The sequence below is a fragment of the Panthera pardus genome, unplaced genomic scaffold, assembly GCF_024362965.1.
Source record: "Panthera pardus isolate Hobbes unplaced genomic scaffold, ASM2436296v1 HiC_scaffold_8, whole genome shotgun sequence".
Taxonomy (NCBI): Eukaryota; Metazoa; Chordata; class Mammalia; order Carnivora; family Felidae; genus Panthera; species Panthera pardus.
In genome coordinates, this window is record NW_026527013.1 from 73893547 (window position 1) to 73911165 (window position 17619).

General features: G+C 38.8%; 1 protein-coding gene across 2 annotated transcripts in view; it reads right to left on the reverse strand.

Moving 5' to 3' along the window:
- CDK13 (cyclin dependent kinase 13) overlaps window positions 1–17407 on the reverse strand; it is a 122076-nt gene extending 104669 nt beyond the window's left edge. For both annotated transcript variants that reach the window (XM_019451096.2, XM_019451093.2), the window contains exon 1: window positions 16194–17407. In XM_019451096.2, coding sequence (XP_019306641.2) covers window positions 16194–17407 — 1214 coding nt within the window. The remainder of the gene's footprint in view (window positions 1–16193) is intronic.
- Window positions 17408–17619: the final 212 nt, after the last annotated feature.

Consider the following 17619-nt stretch of genomic DNA (forward strand, 5'->3'; position numbering starts at 1 on the left):
CCCTCCCCCCTTCCACCACTGTCTTGTTTATTACTCCATCCCAGTGCCTAGAACTGTGTCTGGTATGTAATAAGGAATCAAAAGATATTTAATGAATTGATGAATAAAAGAGCAAAGCACATGTTTATCATCTATTCTCTAACTGCCCATAAATGCTAACTTTGTATAACTGATACCCAGCTAACTAACAGGCAAAGGTCCACTGATGAAATTCTACTTAAACTAAAAAGATTTGAGACAGAATAACATTTAGCTAATTAGCTTCTTCATATAAACACTGAGATGAATTTATCATTTTATTAACCAACCATTTTATATCCATTATCCCATAGGGATTTAATGAACAAAACTAGTTTTTCTGTTGTAAAACTATATTCATTCCTTATTTTTAATAACTAGAGTCTCTTCTTGATTAGAAAAATATGTAATCACAGAAGAAATGCAAATGGCCAGTAAAGAAATTTAAATGCTCTCTTCTCTCTCATAACCAGAAAAGGCAAAATAAAGCAATGGTAATTAATTTGCATCCATCAGAATGTCAAAAATTGGAATTCTGAAAATATAATTTATGAAAATGCACAGAAATGGTCAGTTACATAAATTATCAGAAGGAATATAAAATTACTCAGCCTTTTTAAAAGGCAGTTTGGTAATATCTATCAAATGCTTTTGATCTGCAATTTCACTTACGAGAACATATCCTACAAAAACATTTCCATATGTGTCAAAAAGTTATTACACAGATACTCTTTAAAGGACTGACTATAATACAGAAAAAATGAAAAAACAGTGCCCAACAACTGATAGGTAAATAAAACTTGAAACATTTCAGTATGGAATTCTATGTAGCCAATTTGGAAAGAGCTTCAAATACTACTGCTAAAAAAAAAAAGTAAATAAAAATTTATGGCATAGTCACATTCTTAATGTTTACATGTACACATGTTTGTATGAAAGTATATACACAGAAAAAACATATACACCAACTACGTACAGAGTTATACATTTTAAAAGGAACAGGAACAAAAAGGACATCAAGGGTAGCTTTCACATCTTGCTGTATATTCTTCTGTATTGTTTTCAAGTATCTCATATATAAGGTTTTTTTTTTAATGTTTATTTATTTATTTTGAGAAAGAGAGCAAGCAAGCAGGGGAAGGTGCAGAGAGAGGGGGAGAGAGAGAATCCCAAGCAGGCTCCATGCTGTCAGTGCAGAGCCTGATGGGGGCTCAAACCCCGGTGAGATCATGACCTGAGCTGAAAACCAAAAGTCAGACACTTAGCGGACTGAGCCACCCATGCACCCCTCATATGTAAGTTTTAAATACAAACAGTATGGGTTTTTAAAAAAGGTAACACAATTTCATTGTAGAAAACTGAAAAGTACAGAAAAGTTTAAAAATAAATACTCATAGATCTTGCCCATGGTTCTGTGGTAGCTTGTATGCCCTTGACTGCTACTGTTACTCTCGAATAAACCCACTTTTGTTAGTAAAAAATAAATTTTTAAAAAAATTTTAATGAAAATAAACACCAACAGTGGTGCCTTGCTGGCTCAGTTGGTAGAGCACGCAACTCTTGATCTCGGGGTCGTGAGGACAAGTCTCACACAGGGCATAGAGATTACTTAAAAAACAGTGAGTATTCAAAACTCATCAAAAGAATACACAAACACCAACAGAAAAGTTTAAAGATGAATACCACCAGAAATTACAACAAACCAAAATCTATGCTATAAAGAAAACTTGTCACTTTCTTTAATAAAAATAAAAAAGGCTGCACAAATTATTCTTACTACAGTACACCACCTCTTAACCTTAAAAAATTAAATTTAGAAAATCATGACTACTTAAGTAACACTAATTAAAGAAAATACTGTGAACATTAATGCATATATTTTTAACAATAAAACATTTTTCAAATGTTCCTGTAGGAAACCAATATAGCTAATCATTATCATTACACACATGCTACAAAATAGGAGATTTTCCTCTTTTCCTGGACTCTGTAAGAGTAATAAATAATTACACAGGCTCATATGTAAGGGTCAAGCAAGGCATCTAGAATTTTTCTGACACCAAAAATTAGACCCCAAGGGAAACAACTTTAACCAAAAAATAAAAGTAGGATTTATGAAAAATTCATAGCTAACATCATTTTGTGGAAAAAGACTAAAATACTTTTCCTATAGGATCATCAGGATCAACACAAGGAAGTCTCATTTTACCACTTCTAATAAACATTGTACTTGGGGAGCGCCTGGGTGGCTCAGTCGGTTAAGCGTCCGACTTCAGCTCAGGTCATGATCTCACGTTTCGTGGGTTCAAGCCCCACATCGGGCTCTGTGCTGACAGCTCAGAGCCTGGAGCCCGTTGCAGATTCTGTGTCTCCCTCTCTCTCTGCCCCTCCCCTGCTCACACTCTGTCTCTGTCTCAAAAATAAATTAACATTAAATAAATAAATTAAAACCCACAAAACATTGTACTTGAGATTCTAGCCATTGCAACTGAGCAAGAAAAAATAAGTAAAAGGAATCCAGACTGTATCCATTTGCAAATGACATAATCTTGTATACAGAAAATCCTAAGAAATCTACTAAAAACTATTAGAACTAATAAGCAAGCAAGATGGCAGGATACATGATCAATGTAGAAAAATCTATTGTAGGTCCAGACACTAGCAATGAACAATTAAATGAAATTACAAAAACAACTCCCATTACACTGAAAAAGTAGGAATAAATCTAACAAAAAAAAGTTCAAGGATTATTCCCTGAAAACTTCAACATACCACTGAAAATATTGAAGGGACATAAATAAATGCAAAGACATTCCATACTCATATATTTTATGACTTACCATTAAGATGGCAATACTCTCAAATTGATCTCCAGATTCAGTGCAATCCCTATGAAAATCCAAGCTGCCTTTTGGCCAGGTAAACCTAAAATTCATGTGGAAATGCAAAGGACCCCTCTCCTCCTCCAAAAAAGAGGGGGAAAGGTCAAAGCAATGTAAAAGAGTAAAGCTGAAGGACTTGCACTTCCTGATTTCAAAAATCACTGCAAAATTAGAATCAAGCACTTCCTAATTTCAAAAACTACTACAAGATTAGAATAATCAAAACTGTATGGTACTGGCTAAAGATGGACATGTAAAATCAATGGACTAGAGCTGACAGTCCATATATAAACCCTCTCATTTATAGTAAGTGGATTTTCAACAAGGGTGCCAATACAATTCAATGGCGAAAAAAATACATAGCCTTTTAAATAAATAGTGCTGGCACAACTGGTTTTCCACACAATAGAATAAGGGTGGACTTCTTTCTCTCACCATACACAAAAATTAATCCAAAATAGATCAAAGATCAAGATGTAAAAGCTAAAACTATAAAACTCTTAGAAGAAAATATAGGAATAAATCTTTGTGATGTTCAATTAGGCAAAGACTTCTTAGATACAACATCAAAGCACAAGCAACAAAAGAAAAAATAAACAGGACTTCATCAAAATTAAAAACTAATGTGCATTAATGGATGTCAACAAAGTGATACAATGGGGGAAAAATGCAAATCATGTATCTGTAGCACAATTTAATTGCTCCTAGTCATTGTACTTGGGTTGTTTCCAGTTTTGTTGTTTTATTTTTCTTTTTTTTACTAGGTAGGCATTATACCTCCCATTTTACAAAGTAGAAAGACCAGAGCTCAAAAATTGAATTGCTTGATATTGCTCTGCTATGAAAGCAACAGAATTAGTACCTAAATCCACATCTATATAATTTCTAGTCCTTGCTTTTTCCTTTATAGCGGATATTTACCCAGTCAACCCAAGGTAGAAGGTCTGCCAACCAGACAGTAGTCTTTTGGTTGTTCTGTTAACACCTCGCCCTAGGAATTCTCTTTTTTCTTCTTATGAGTCCATAGACAATGACTCAAAAGCTAAGTGACTTGTCCAAAGTTTACACTGTGAGAATGGCCTAAGCGGTTACAAACAAGTTACCCAGGGAGAGTCCATTATTTTGCACTAAATTAAAATGAACTCTCGTGAATACAAGAGTTCTTCTTTCTAGAAGAAATGTCATAGTCATATTAGTACCTAGAATATATAAAGAATTCAAGACATTCAACAATAAGAAGAAAACCCAATTTTAAAATAGGTGAAGGATATGAATAAACATTTCTCCCAAAAAGATATACAAATGGCCAATAAACATATGAAAAGCTGTTCAACATCATTAGTCACTAAAGAAATGCAAATCAAAAGTACAACGAGATACCAGGACAGATGTAATAAAAACAGACAACTATTGTCAAGGATATGCAGAAATTGAAACCCTCATATATAGCTGGTTGGAATATAAAAAATGATGCAGCCACTTTGGAAAAGAGATTGGCAGTTCCTTAAGATGTTAAACAGAATTACCACATGACCCAGAAATTCCACTCCTAGGTATATATATATCCAAGAGAAATAAAACAGGGGCACGTGGGTAGCTCAGTCGGTTAAGTGTCTGACTTCAGCTCAGGTCATGATCCTGCAGTTCATGAGTTCATGAGTTCAGGCTCTGTGCTGACAGCTCAGAGCCTAGAGCCTGCCTCCGATTCTGTGTCTCCCTCTCTGCCCCTCCCCTGCTTGCTCTCTCTCTCTCTCTCTCAAAAATAAACAAACATTAAAAAAAAAAAAAGGAAGAAAAGAAATAAAAACATACCTCATGCAAAAAAAATCTCATGCAAAAACTAAACACAAACGAAAACAAGAAACTAAACACAAATGTTCATAGAAGCATAATTCATAATAGCCAAAAACTGAAAACAACCCAAATGTCCATCAACTGACAACAAAATGTGGTATATTCATACAATGGTACACTATTTTTCCCTAAAAAGAAATGAAATACTGATGACACATGCTACAACATAGATGAACCTTAAAAACATTAAGCTCAAATGAAAGCAGTCATAAAAAACCGTGAATCATATGATGCCATTTATATGAAATGTCCAAAATAGGCAAATCCAAAGAGATAAGAAGTATATTGGTAGTTGCCAAAGATGTGGGGAGGTGAGAATGGAGACTGACTACTAACAGGCACTGAGTTTCTTTTTGGAGTGATTAAAATGTTCTAAAATTAGTGGTGATGGCTGCACAACTCTGTGACTATACTAAAGGCCACTGTCTGTATCAGTTAAAATTAGAGTAAATTGCATGGTAGGTGAATAATATCTCAAAAAAGATGTTATTTTAAAAACTAGAAAAATTTAATATAAAACTGAAATGTTTTGTGTTTATTTGAAAAGTATACTTCCTTTCATGTTCCTTATGAAACACTAAAAGTTAAGAAGATTAAAGACACATGACTGACTTTTTGTGGATTTGCTCAGGCAAACAAGTTCTAGTCCACTGAGCACATAAACTGTGTTTGTCTTCATGTTTCACTGAACCATGCCCTGAGATATGTTTTTGAAGACAGAAAAAGGAAAGATGGTGAGAAAAGTAGAGGGAAAGCTTAATACTTGATTTGCACAAAGGCACATATTTTTGATAGGTCCAGCTCTAGCCATTATTGATTTATTCATAAATCAATATTAGACTCTATTAATATTAAAAGGATTTTTTTTTCAAATTCTGAGGTGCTGGATATTTTCTTATCCAAACCAATTTAACATCATTTGTTAGGTATCTATTTCCTATCATGTGCTGTGGTAGGTGCTTAAGAGACAGTAAGATTAAAAAAGAACCTCATGAGACTTACAATCCAGTGACTGAAGCAAAAACAAAATATTATGTAAATTCTTGTCAAACTACCCAAGCCAGAAGTGGAATAACTTAAAGTAACAAAGGGGGGGGGGGGGGCGGGGGAGGAAAGTCCATGTAGAATTCCATACCCAGCAAAAATATCTTTCAAAATAGAGACTTTTTCAGACAAACAAGACAGCAGAGTGGCATTGGTAAGAAATGCTGAAAGGGGTGTCTGGGTTAAGCATCTGAATCTTGATCTCGGCTCAGGTCTTGATCTCAGGGTCATGAGTTTAAGAGTTTAAGCTCTGCGTTGGGTTCCATACCCAGTGTGGAGCCTACTTTAAAAAAAAATAAAGGCTAAAAGCTATTTCTCTCCCTACAGCAAAATACTACCTCAAAACTTGGATCTACACAAAGGCATCAGAAGTGTTTCAAAAGGTACATTAAGGGGTGGCTTCGTGGCTCAGTCATTAAGCAGCTGACTTTGGCTCAGGTCATTATCTCACAGTTTGTGAGTTCGAGTCCCACATCAGGTGAGCGCCAGCCCTGCTTTGGGTTAAACACAAGTCCCAGGTGAACACCGCTTCTCTCTTTCTCTCTGCCCCTCGTGGGATTCTTCCTCTTTCTCTCTCTACCCTTCACTCACTTGCACCCTCTCTCTCAAAAAAAAAAAAAGAGGTATATATTAGATATAAATTTTTTTCTCATTTTTTTAATTTCATGTCTATAAACAACGTACATAAGTCATACTTCTGTAGAAATAACACATATGACAAGAATAGTACATAAGAAGAGAAGGAGGAAATAGAAGCATACTCTTGCAATATTATATTATACATGAAGGTAGCCTGTGATAAACTAAAGTGGTACATTATAAAACCAAAGAGAAAGTCTTTGTGACCATAAGTTAGACTCAGATTTGCTAAATTAGATTTCATCAAATTCTGCTTTTCAAAACTACTGTTAAGGAAAGGCAAGCCACAGAACAGGAATACTCATTTACAAACTGACAAAGCTTATAACTATAATATGTACAGAACTCTCACAATTCAATAAAGCAAATAGCCCAATTCATAAAAAATATGGACAAAACATTTTAAGACACTTCACAAAAGATATGAAGAGCAAATAAGCATATGGAAAGATGCTTAACATTATTAGTCATTACAGAATTGCAAATAAAAGCACAATGATGTACCATTACACGTCCACCAGAATAGCTAAGAACAAAGACTGATAAAAACAAGTCAGGATTTGAAGCTACCAGAATGGTCATACATTACTGACTAGAATGAAAAATGGTACAACCATTTTGGAAAAGAGGCTGCTTATAAAGTCAAAAACTCACTTCCTATACAACATAGCAATCCCACTCCAAATTTATTCATGAGATATGCAAAGAGAAAAAAACTATTCAAATGTTCACAGCACCTTTGCTCATAATAGCCAAACACTGGAAACTTAAATGCTCATCAACTGGGTGAATGGACAAGCAAATTATGGTATATCCACCGACTGTAGATGTAAATGGAATACTACTAAACAATAAAAAGAAACAAACCACTGGGGCACCTGGGTGGCTCAGTCGGTTAAGCATCCAACTTCAGCTCAGGTCATCTTGCGGTTTGTGAGTTCGAGCCCCACATTGGGCTCTGTGCTGACAGCTCAGAGCCTGGAGCCTGGAGACTGCTTGGGATTCGGTGTCTCCCTCTCTCTCTGCCCCTCTCCCCATCATGCTCTGTCTCTGTCTCTCTCTCAAAAAATAAATAAACATTAAAAAATTAAAAAAAAAAATCACTCAAATGCACATCAACAACAATGAATTTCAAAAGCATGCTAAGTGAATGGCAGACACCAAAGATTACATACCATATAATTCTACTGATATGAAGTTCAAGAAAGATAAAATTAATGTGACAAAAAGCAGATTAGCAGTTGCCAAGGACCACATGCAGAACAGGGGACAAACTACAAAGGGGCACAGGGAAGTTTTTGGGGTAATAGAAATGTTCTTTATCATGATTGTGTAGAAGATACACAAGTATATCTATTTGTCAAAAGCATTTAATTTTATACATAAATTGGGAAATTATACTGTATGCAAATTATACCTTAATAAAACTGACTTTTTTTTTAATGAATGAATGAAATATGTCCAGTATACCTGGGTGGGAGGGGACATCTCAAATTAATTCAAGCCTGGATGTGAGAGGTCACTTCTAGATGACATTAATGAAGAGGACACCTCAACTATGGCTGGAAGAATGGACAAGGAGGATTAGCCAACTGAGAGAAGGGCATAAACTAAAGTGTAGGGCACCTGCAATTCCATGTTTTTAACATAGTAAAGAGTCCAGCTTGCATTGTGATCAGCATATATAAATAAAGGTAGTGTGGGTCGGTCTGAGGTAAGGAATCATAAATGCCCAGTTCAAGAATTTGATTCGGTAAGTATGCTTCAGAGAAACATGACAGAATCAAAATGGTATTTTAAGATTAATTTGAACGCAGAAAACAGGAAAGTGTCTAAGAGGAAAAACCCAAAGCAAGCAAACCCCACAATAAAAGCGTAAAGTAAGGAATTCCAAAACCAAAGTAAGAACAGATAGACTAAAGACCACTGCAAAAGGACCAACAGAACAAGCAATTCACTAGAACTGGGGAAGAACAAGAGGCAAGTGAAGTATTACTGCAGTTTTGGACCTAGGTGCCTTGGAGAAACTGTCACTTAAAACACATGAATACATGGGGGGTGGGAGGGAGGGGAGGGTGGGTGATGGATATTGAGGAGGGCATCTGTTGGGATGACCACTGGGTGTTGTATGGAAACCAATTTGACAATAAATTTCATATATTAAAAAAAAAACCAAACCATGAATACATGCATAGCACTTCTTAAAACAAAACATTATATAAACAACGTTAAAAAAAAAACAAAAAACAAACCCATGAAAAATAGTTGCTAGGCCACAGAAAGTTAATACCCCTAATACACAAAAAAGCTTACAAATTAATAAGAAAAACAACAAAGAGAATAAATCAAGAAACTAAAACACTCAATAAATAGATGAAAATAAAGTCAGTCTTATTAGATATTAAAGAAAAGCAAATAAAAAAATAATGGCGTATCTGACAACTCCGAGTGATGATAGGGCTGAGGAAATGAGCAGTGGCACATTGTTGGGAAATAAAAAACGGTAAGAGCCTTCTGCAGGACAATATGACAGTGTATCAAAATTACAAATATGAGTACCATTTCTGACCCAACAATTTTACCTCTGAAAAGTCCAATATATGGGATTTAACGGGACAAATGCACATACAAAATATCTGCAACAAATACATACACATGTCAAAAATAAAAAACTAAGATTCTAGCAAAATGGAGTTGGCCAAATAAGTTACAGTACATCCATACAACAACAAAAGCCAATAAAAAGACCATACTACAGAGTACAATGTACAAAACAGCATTGTAGTATATTCCCATAATTCTTAAGATTTATATAAAATCTTTTGTCTCTATGCTTTGCATATATGCATAAGTCCCATATATTATGCAGAGAGAAGTCTAGAAGAATGTTATTCAGAAATGTCAAAGATGATCATCTCAGGTGGTTGGATTCAGAAGGACTTTTAATCTCTCACACTGTTCTGTAGTAACCGAAAAACCATGATTCTCTAGAATCTTTGTAAACAGGTGAAAAATACTGAAGAGTAGCATCAGAAGAAGAAATGATTTTAAGAATGGTGAAATAATTAACTTAATATTAAATAAAGTAAGTTTGGAGAATCAATAACATATCTCAGTGAAAGTGCCTCTGTGCAACTGAAAATGCAGTAACAAAAGTGGGGAGGCATGCGGCCCATTAACTACTTTCAGTTTTCAGTTCCTCTCACTACCTTTTTCATTTCTTTTTTATAAACTCCAGTTTTTACATGAGCAAAGGGGAAAAAAAGAGCAAGACAAACCAAGAAACAGACTCTTAACTATAGAGAACAAACTGATGGTTACCAGAGACAAAGGGATGAAGGAATGGGTTTTGAAATAGGTGATGGGGATTAAGGAGTGTACTTGTCATGAGCGCCCGGTGTTGTACGGAAGTGATGAATCACTATATTGCACACGTGAAACTAATATTACACTGTACATCAACTAACTGGAATTTAAATTAAAACTTTAAAAATAAATAAATTCCAGTTTCTAACCTAGATTTTATTCTGTACATTCATTTTGTTTTCCAAATACATTAAGCAAACTAGATTCTCTCACGATTTACATATGTAGAAATTCAAGTAACAAAAATCACTGCAAACAAGTAGTACTTCTGATTCTAGCTTGATACTTTTGTTTTTGACATCCACTTAAAAGCATATAAATATCTAGCTATGAAACAAAGCCAACCAAAACCAAAATAACAGCAATAAAAATTTAAATGAGGGGTGCCTGGGTGGCTCAGTCGGTTGAATGTCTGACTCTAGACTTCACCTCAGGTCGTGATCTCGTGGTTGGTTCGTGGGTTCAAGACTCCCACGTCCAGCTCTGGCCAGCAGTGTGAAGTCTGCCTGGAATTCTCTCTCATTCTCTCTCTCAAAGTAAATGAATAAATTAAAAAAAAAATTAAGTGATATTCATAGAGAAAGTGTAAAACAACAGATTAAAATGATCTAAAATATAAATATTAAGCAATATTAATTTTCAACTTATTTTTCAGAAACAGCTACAATTTTTCAGTTAGGAAATAAAGCTTGACATACAGTCAACTTGTTCAGAAAATTTTCACCAAGAATAGCATATCACTTATCTTGATTAGTACCAGAGTGCAAATATAAACACTAGGTCTGAATTTATTCTACTCACACAGAAAACGAGTCCCAGCATCTTCAACTCATGCCAGTAAAGAAGCAGCTAGAAAAAGAAGTTCTTAGCTTTTCTCCTTACAAAATAAAATAATTACTTCATCTATCCTAGAGTATATGTGAACCAAAATAGCAAGTATTTTTTTTTAAATTTTTACTTATTTATTTTGAGAGAGACAGAGAACGCAAATGGGAGAGGGGCAAAGAAAGGGAGAGAGAATTACAAGCAGGCTTCATGCTCAGCATGGAACCCAGACGCAGGGCTTGTGGGATCATGACCTGAACCAAAATCCAGAATGGATGCTTAACAGAACGAGCCACCCACGCATCCCCAAAATTCCAAGTTTAGAGACACAACTGGATTCTGCACAAACGCTGATTTTCATTAATCTATGGTGAAAAAATGCTATCTAAACTAACTCAACCACTAATCAATACACTTTAAAATTTATCCTCTAGGAGGTTACAATCTTAGAGAGAAAACACAAATGTACGCAGCCAAATAATTAGAATATTAAATAGAATTTTCTGAAGCTCTATAACAAAGATAAAGCAAAGTGCTGCAGTAATATAAGAATTAACTTTTTCTAGATGAATGGAGCAAGACCTCAACATGGTTCAACTGGAGCTAGGATTTGAATGCAAAGCCGGAAGCAGAGAAGAGGGAAAAACAGGGGCATTTCAAGGTGAAAGAACAGCAAGAGCAAGAATACAGAGAAATAAAAGGGCCTCTGGAAATAGAATTCTGATAGAATGGGGCCTGATCATAAAAGGTATTACCTGAAAATCCACTGAAAAGTCTGGACTTAATTCTATAAAATGGAAGTGACACAATCTAACCAAGACTTTAAGAAAATTCTCCTGATGGGGCGCCTGGGTGGCTCAGTCGGTTGAGCGTCCAACTTCGGCTCAGGTCACGATATCACGGTTCGTGGGTTCGAGCCCCATGTCGGGCTCTGTGCTGACAGCTCAGAGCCTGGAGCCTGCTTCAGATTCTGTGTCTCCCTCTCTCTCTCTGCCCCTTCCCCACTCATGCTCTGTTTCTCAAAAATGAATAAATGTTAAAAGAAATTAAAAAAGAAAATTCTCCTGATAAAGAATGAAGTGGGAAGAAAGGAATGGAAGAGAGAAGAAAAGAATGATAACAGGAAGTCTGAGTGAAAACTAGGGCCTGAACTAAGGTGCTGAATGAAAATGAAAACGGGAGAAATACCAGTGTTAGAACAAATATATGATAAATGGGGCAGGGCACCTCGGTGCCTCAGTCAGTTGAGCAGCGTCTTGATATTCGGCTCAGGTCAGAGTGTCACAGTTTGTTGGTTCGAGACCCATGTTGGGCTCTATACTGACAGTGCAGAGCCTGTTGGGATTCTCTGTCTCCCTCTCTCTCTGCCCCTCCCTCACCTGTGCTGCCTCTCAAAAATAAATAAACTTAAAAAATATACATGTGATAAGGACTACATAGATATAAATGCTGGGTAAAGTTTGGTCAGAGAAGAAGCAAAACACAAGCCTACTTTGAACGTGAAATAAGTAACTACAGGTTTGGACACTTAAGACACTTCACCTAAATTTCCATTCCTTCTGTGTATTTCTTCATTTATTCTAGTATCCTTTATTCTAGTATCCTATACACTCAACACTTTTAAAAAGCATTTTAAGAATTACATTCATCTAAGGATACTACCATTCTAGTAAGTACAAACCAAATCAGTAGCATTATCGGTTAATAGGAGCTTTTTCATTATCCCGGAGTGGTTTTATTTTACATATTTTTGAACACAGATTTTAAGACAATACACTAAATAAATCATGACAGAGGTATCCCACATCATATGCAAGTAAATACTAATAACTTCACTGATTTACACCTAGGGTCCACCCATCTTTAGATTTTCAGGGTCTCTGTAATGGAGGCTTTTGCTCCATTTAGAATAGAACTTCCACAATTTCAGACACAGAACCAATTACAGTATATATAACAATTTATTATACTGGTTGTAACTGATGAGACTTGAGTGACTTCAGATCAAGACATTCCATTACAAAACAACTGTCAATAACTAAGTATAATTAAAGCCTTCAAGGAATTGTTCTTAGACTCATATTCATAAAAACTACAAGTTAATAAAGACCAAATGAGCTGAAACAATCTTTAGAGAAGAATTTCTTTTTTAAAATTTTCAAAATGCTGCAAAGATGGCCAGGAAAAAAAAATCAATAAATAACCAAACAGGGAGATGAATTTCAGCAAAACAGATTATCACATGAGACGGTCAGCTCCCTTGAAAGCCAGCTCCCTTTAATGCATGACAATACCAATACTTAATATCAAGAACACATACTTCAGTCAGCCCTGGGTTTGAATCCAAGCTGACTTAACTTTTTATAGCTTCAGTTTCCCAGTCTATCAATAGAAGTGTATCTTAGGGGATTTGAGGGTGAATGTATGGTAAGTACTTACCAATGCCTGGCATATAGTAAAATCCAAATCTCAGTACCATTCCCTCCCTTTATTAAACAGCTCTCTCTTCAGTACACTCTCACACTTACTATAGGGCCAGTCAGCAAAATTATGTGACTTCCCACAGCCCGATAGTCAAGCAGTAAAGAAAATATGGTAAACTGGTTACACAGAGAAAACGTAAAGCTAAGGAGGGACTGATGAAAAGAAAAGCAGGAGGAGAGGACTGAAAATTCAGATGAAGGCCTAGAGAAAACTGTGATTTAGAAGTCACTAGAATGGAGAGGATTTATTCTAGGAATTAACACCAAGAAAAAACTTCATACCATGGTTTCAATACCATTTTCAATGTGCATGCATTTCCTTAAAATATTACACTGACAATTTATGAATACATTAGGTCCATGTGGACTGGTAAAAGATCTCACTGATATTTCTCATAGCATAGCACATGGTCTCTATTAAATACTTATGCAATCCAGCCCCACTCTAATATTTCACATGCTCCATAAACTCCATCATCCCTTCATTTACCCATTCAACAATTATTAGGAGACTACATGCGCCAGATGCCATGCTGAACACCAGGAATACAGTGGTGGGCATGACAGGATAGCTGCCTTCACAAGGCTCACGATCTAGCAGTCTATTCATTAAACAACATGAGACACTTAAGACATTACTAAATTCTGAAAGTAAATAAAACTTTTAGCATTAAACTGGACAAGTTCAATTTCCTAAACAGTTATAACACATTTGTTATATTTAAAAATCTTTAAAAACCACACCTCACGAAAAATGAAGTTCTTGGCCCTAGAGAAGAAAAGAAGACATAGGAAGTGTCTTTACATTTTAAAGAGGTGGCATACAGGTTTGCTCTGTATCATTCCAAAGGGATAAACTTGAAGCAATGGGTAGAAAGTTATATGGAGATAGATTTCTGTTTCAATGTGAAGAATTCTAATAATTCAAACTACGCAATCATAAGTCAACATTACACTTCTATCATAATCTATAGTATTTCTATACTTTACAAAACACAAATTTTCACTTAATCCTTGAAATAATCCAAAAATCACAAGCATTTTCCCATTACAGTTCAGAAATGGGAGCCTTTAAGAGAGGGTCTTGCTAAGTCAGGACTAGAATTCAAGTCCCAAATCTAATGGAACAGGCCATCTCAAAATAATGTTTTCCCAGGTCTGGATGTTTCAGGCACACACCAAATGCAAATGGACAGCTGTCAGGAATGTTGGCCAAGATACTCTAAAGCCTCTTCCAAATCCAATCCATTAGAAATACTGGTGGTCAGTATAAACACCATGAAAAGATTCAGCAATGAATGGCTCTCTAGAATGCAAGCTTCATGAGGGCAAGGACCTCATCTCCCTTCACCAATCTATTCCAGTCCCTAGAACAGTAACTGGCATATAATGTGCTTAATAAATATTTGCTAATAAAGATGAATAATCCTAATCATACATACCACTACTCTACAATATATATAAAATACACAGCACCATAGTGCAGGGCCTTGCTAAAGTAACCAGCAACTAAAAAACCAAACAAACACATAAATCTACTCTTATATTGCATCATACGCTTAAAAATTACAATGTAAAGCGCTGAAACTTAACCTAATCAGTTTTCAAAAACAGTCAACTGCAAAAAAAAAAAAAAGAAAAAGAAAAGAAAGCAAGCCTTTTGGCAAACCTAAAATATTTTAACTAAAAGTAAAATGCAAAGTCTTACAAGATATAAAAGCTAAGTGGTCACTGTTAATAGTCTTTATTAAGGCATCAACTAGCATTTTAAGTGTACTTGAACACTGTAAGAAACACATGTACACAGATGTTTTCATTTAAAGACAAACTCACACCCAGATCTCTACTCCAATCACATCTTCACAAATATTTACTAGGCTGACACTTCAAAGAGATCTGCTAATTTTACAGATACATGAATTGAGATTCAACATAATTTCTACTTAGAGATTCTTAGCATCCACTTGGCATTACTGCAAACTAAGGCCAATAGGAAAAGCATAACAGATGCAAACGTCATTCTGTAATACCCTAAAATATAAGGCCTAGAATTTCCAGACAGCTCAAGGAATTAAGAACCTACAAAATATTCAAAAGTTATTTTTAATTCACTTTGCTTCACAGGTATGCATATATCAATGCACACACTTTTCCTGAAGAATTACGTAACAAGGTATAACAACTACATAAAAGATTTACTCCAATTTCACTAGATTAAATTACCCCTTTTAAAGATTCCTGAACAAAGATCCTGATATATAAAAGTATAGCTAACTTATGGTAAATGTAAACAGTAACTTAATGTAATGGTAAATAGTGTAATAGTGTAAGGATGTACCAGACCATTTGCTTGGTCACACCAATTAATTATACGTCATTAGCAACTGGGTGTCATCACAAACCAACAGAGAAACCACAATGTTGTCATTTTTTTTCTACTTTTGAACACTTAAAAAAACATTCCGCACAAGAATATCACAAATCGGGCATCTTCCTTGTCTTGAGAATTTAGAACTATAAGGCTTCTACATCTTAAAAGAATAAACTTTACAGAAAACCTTTTTCTGTCGTTGTATTAATCACCTGAAACATCTGAAATGTACATCTAACTGACATCAGCAAGTGATTCTGATTCTCTCCTACAATATTTAGGCCCTAGCTGCAGTCCGTTCCTAAATCTCCAACGATGAAACCTCTTCATAGGGCTTTCAAAATGATGACAAATTAAAACGTCTAGGTTTACCCAAAGTAATTGTGCTAGAAAAGCAAAGAGCAGTTGAGGGAAATCTGTGAATATATCAATGCAACAAGTTGAAAACTTTGAACTCTTTCTTAGAAATTTTCCCTGCACGAGCGAGAAGAAAAAAACTGCGGGACCTGTTGCTTTGTCCCTCCAACCCACTAAAAGGTGTCGTGGGCGCGCGAAAACGCCTCTCCCGACTTGAAGCCCAGTCTGAAGATGGGTTTTCTAGGGCCGGTTGTAGAGCTAAGTGGCTCCAAGAGGCCAATCACCACTTTCCCTGCCCCCTGGAGATCTGGCCAGCGCTGCAGAGGACCGGCGCGCACCAGGCGGCGGACTCACCTGATCACCGGGCTGTAGGGGCTCCGGGAGCGGCGCCAGCTGCTGCTGCTGTAGGGGCTCGGGGACACGTCGCCGCCCCGCTCGTAGGAGCTGTGGCGGCTGTAGCTGGGGGAGCGGCGGCGGCTGTAGGGGCTCGGGGAGCGTGGCAGCCGCCGAGAGTACGGGCTGCTGCCACCTCCTGCCGGGCTGGGGGACTTGCGGCTTCTCAGGCTCTGCGAGGCCCTGTGGGACACCGGGCTGTCGTCCCGGCCTCCCAGCGGGCTCAGGGACCGCTGCCGCCGCCTGTAGGCCTTGGGCTCGCTCTTGTCCTCCCGGTAGGCCTTGGGCGGCTCCTTGTAGGCCGAAGGCGGCTCCTTGGACGACTTAGTCCGGCTCCGGTGAGCCTTCAGGTCTCGATCCTTGCGGCTACTGCTGCTGCTAGACGTGGCCGAGGCGCTTTTCCGGCGGCCGCCGCTGCTGCTGCTGCTGCCGCTCTTAGCGGCCTCGGCCCGCTCCTCGCCGCTGTGGCTGTGGCGGCTGCGGGACTTGGAGGCCTCGCTGCCGCCGCGCTGCCCGTCCCGCCGCCGGTGCTCGCGGTGGCGCTCCTTGCTGCGGCCGCTGCTGCTGCGGCGGTCCCGGCGGGGCCTGCGCTCCGACCCCTCCCCGCGCCGCTGGGTGCCGGAGGAGGAGGCCGGACTCCCGCCGCTGCCCCCCGTTCCCCCGGCAGCCGTCGCCGCCGTTGCCGCGCTGGCCCCCCCCAGCAGCAGCCCCTGCTCGGACTGGGAGCTCACATCCTCGTATTCCACCAGCGGGGTCACACCCCCGCCGCTACTAGCACCGCCACCGCCGTCCTGCTGCGGCTGGGGCAGCGAGAAGACCCGACGCTTCTCCGCCTCCTGCCCGGCGCGGGGCCCGCGGCGCCGCTTCTGCCGCCCTCCTGCGCGCCTCTTGCCTCTCGCCAGCCGCTTGACCTCCAGAGGGGGGCCCGGGCTGAAGCAAGAGGAGGAGGCCGCGGCGGCGGCGGCTGCGGCGGCGGCCGTGCCGGGAGCAGCCAGGAAGAGCAGAGGCGGCGGGGGCGGCGGCGGTTGCAGGAGCTGCGGCTGCAGGAGCGGCAACAGCAGCGGCGGCTGCTGAGGGGACAGGAATCGCCTCCGCTTGCGGCGTTCCTCCAACTTCTTCTCCGCCCAGCTCAGGCCCCCGCCTCCCCCCAGCGCCGTGTCCGAGCTGCTCGGCATCGCCTAGAGCCCGCCGCAGAGCGCGGCGCGGGTGCGGCCTCCTCCCGGGTCAGATCCTGGCCATCTCCCCCGCCGGAAACGGGAACTGCGGCGGCGGCGGAGGGACACCGAGCACCAGGGCCGGCCAGGGGACGCGCCACGATAATCCGGGTCAGGACTCGGGTCCCTGGGTTCCAGGTCACAGTGGGGTATGCAGCGGCCTCCGGGCCTGA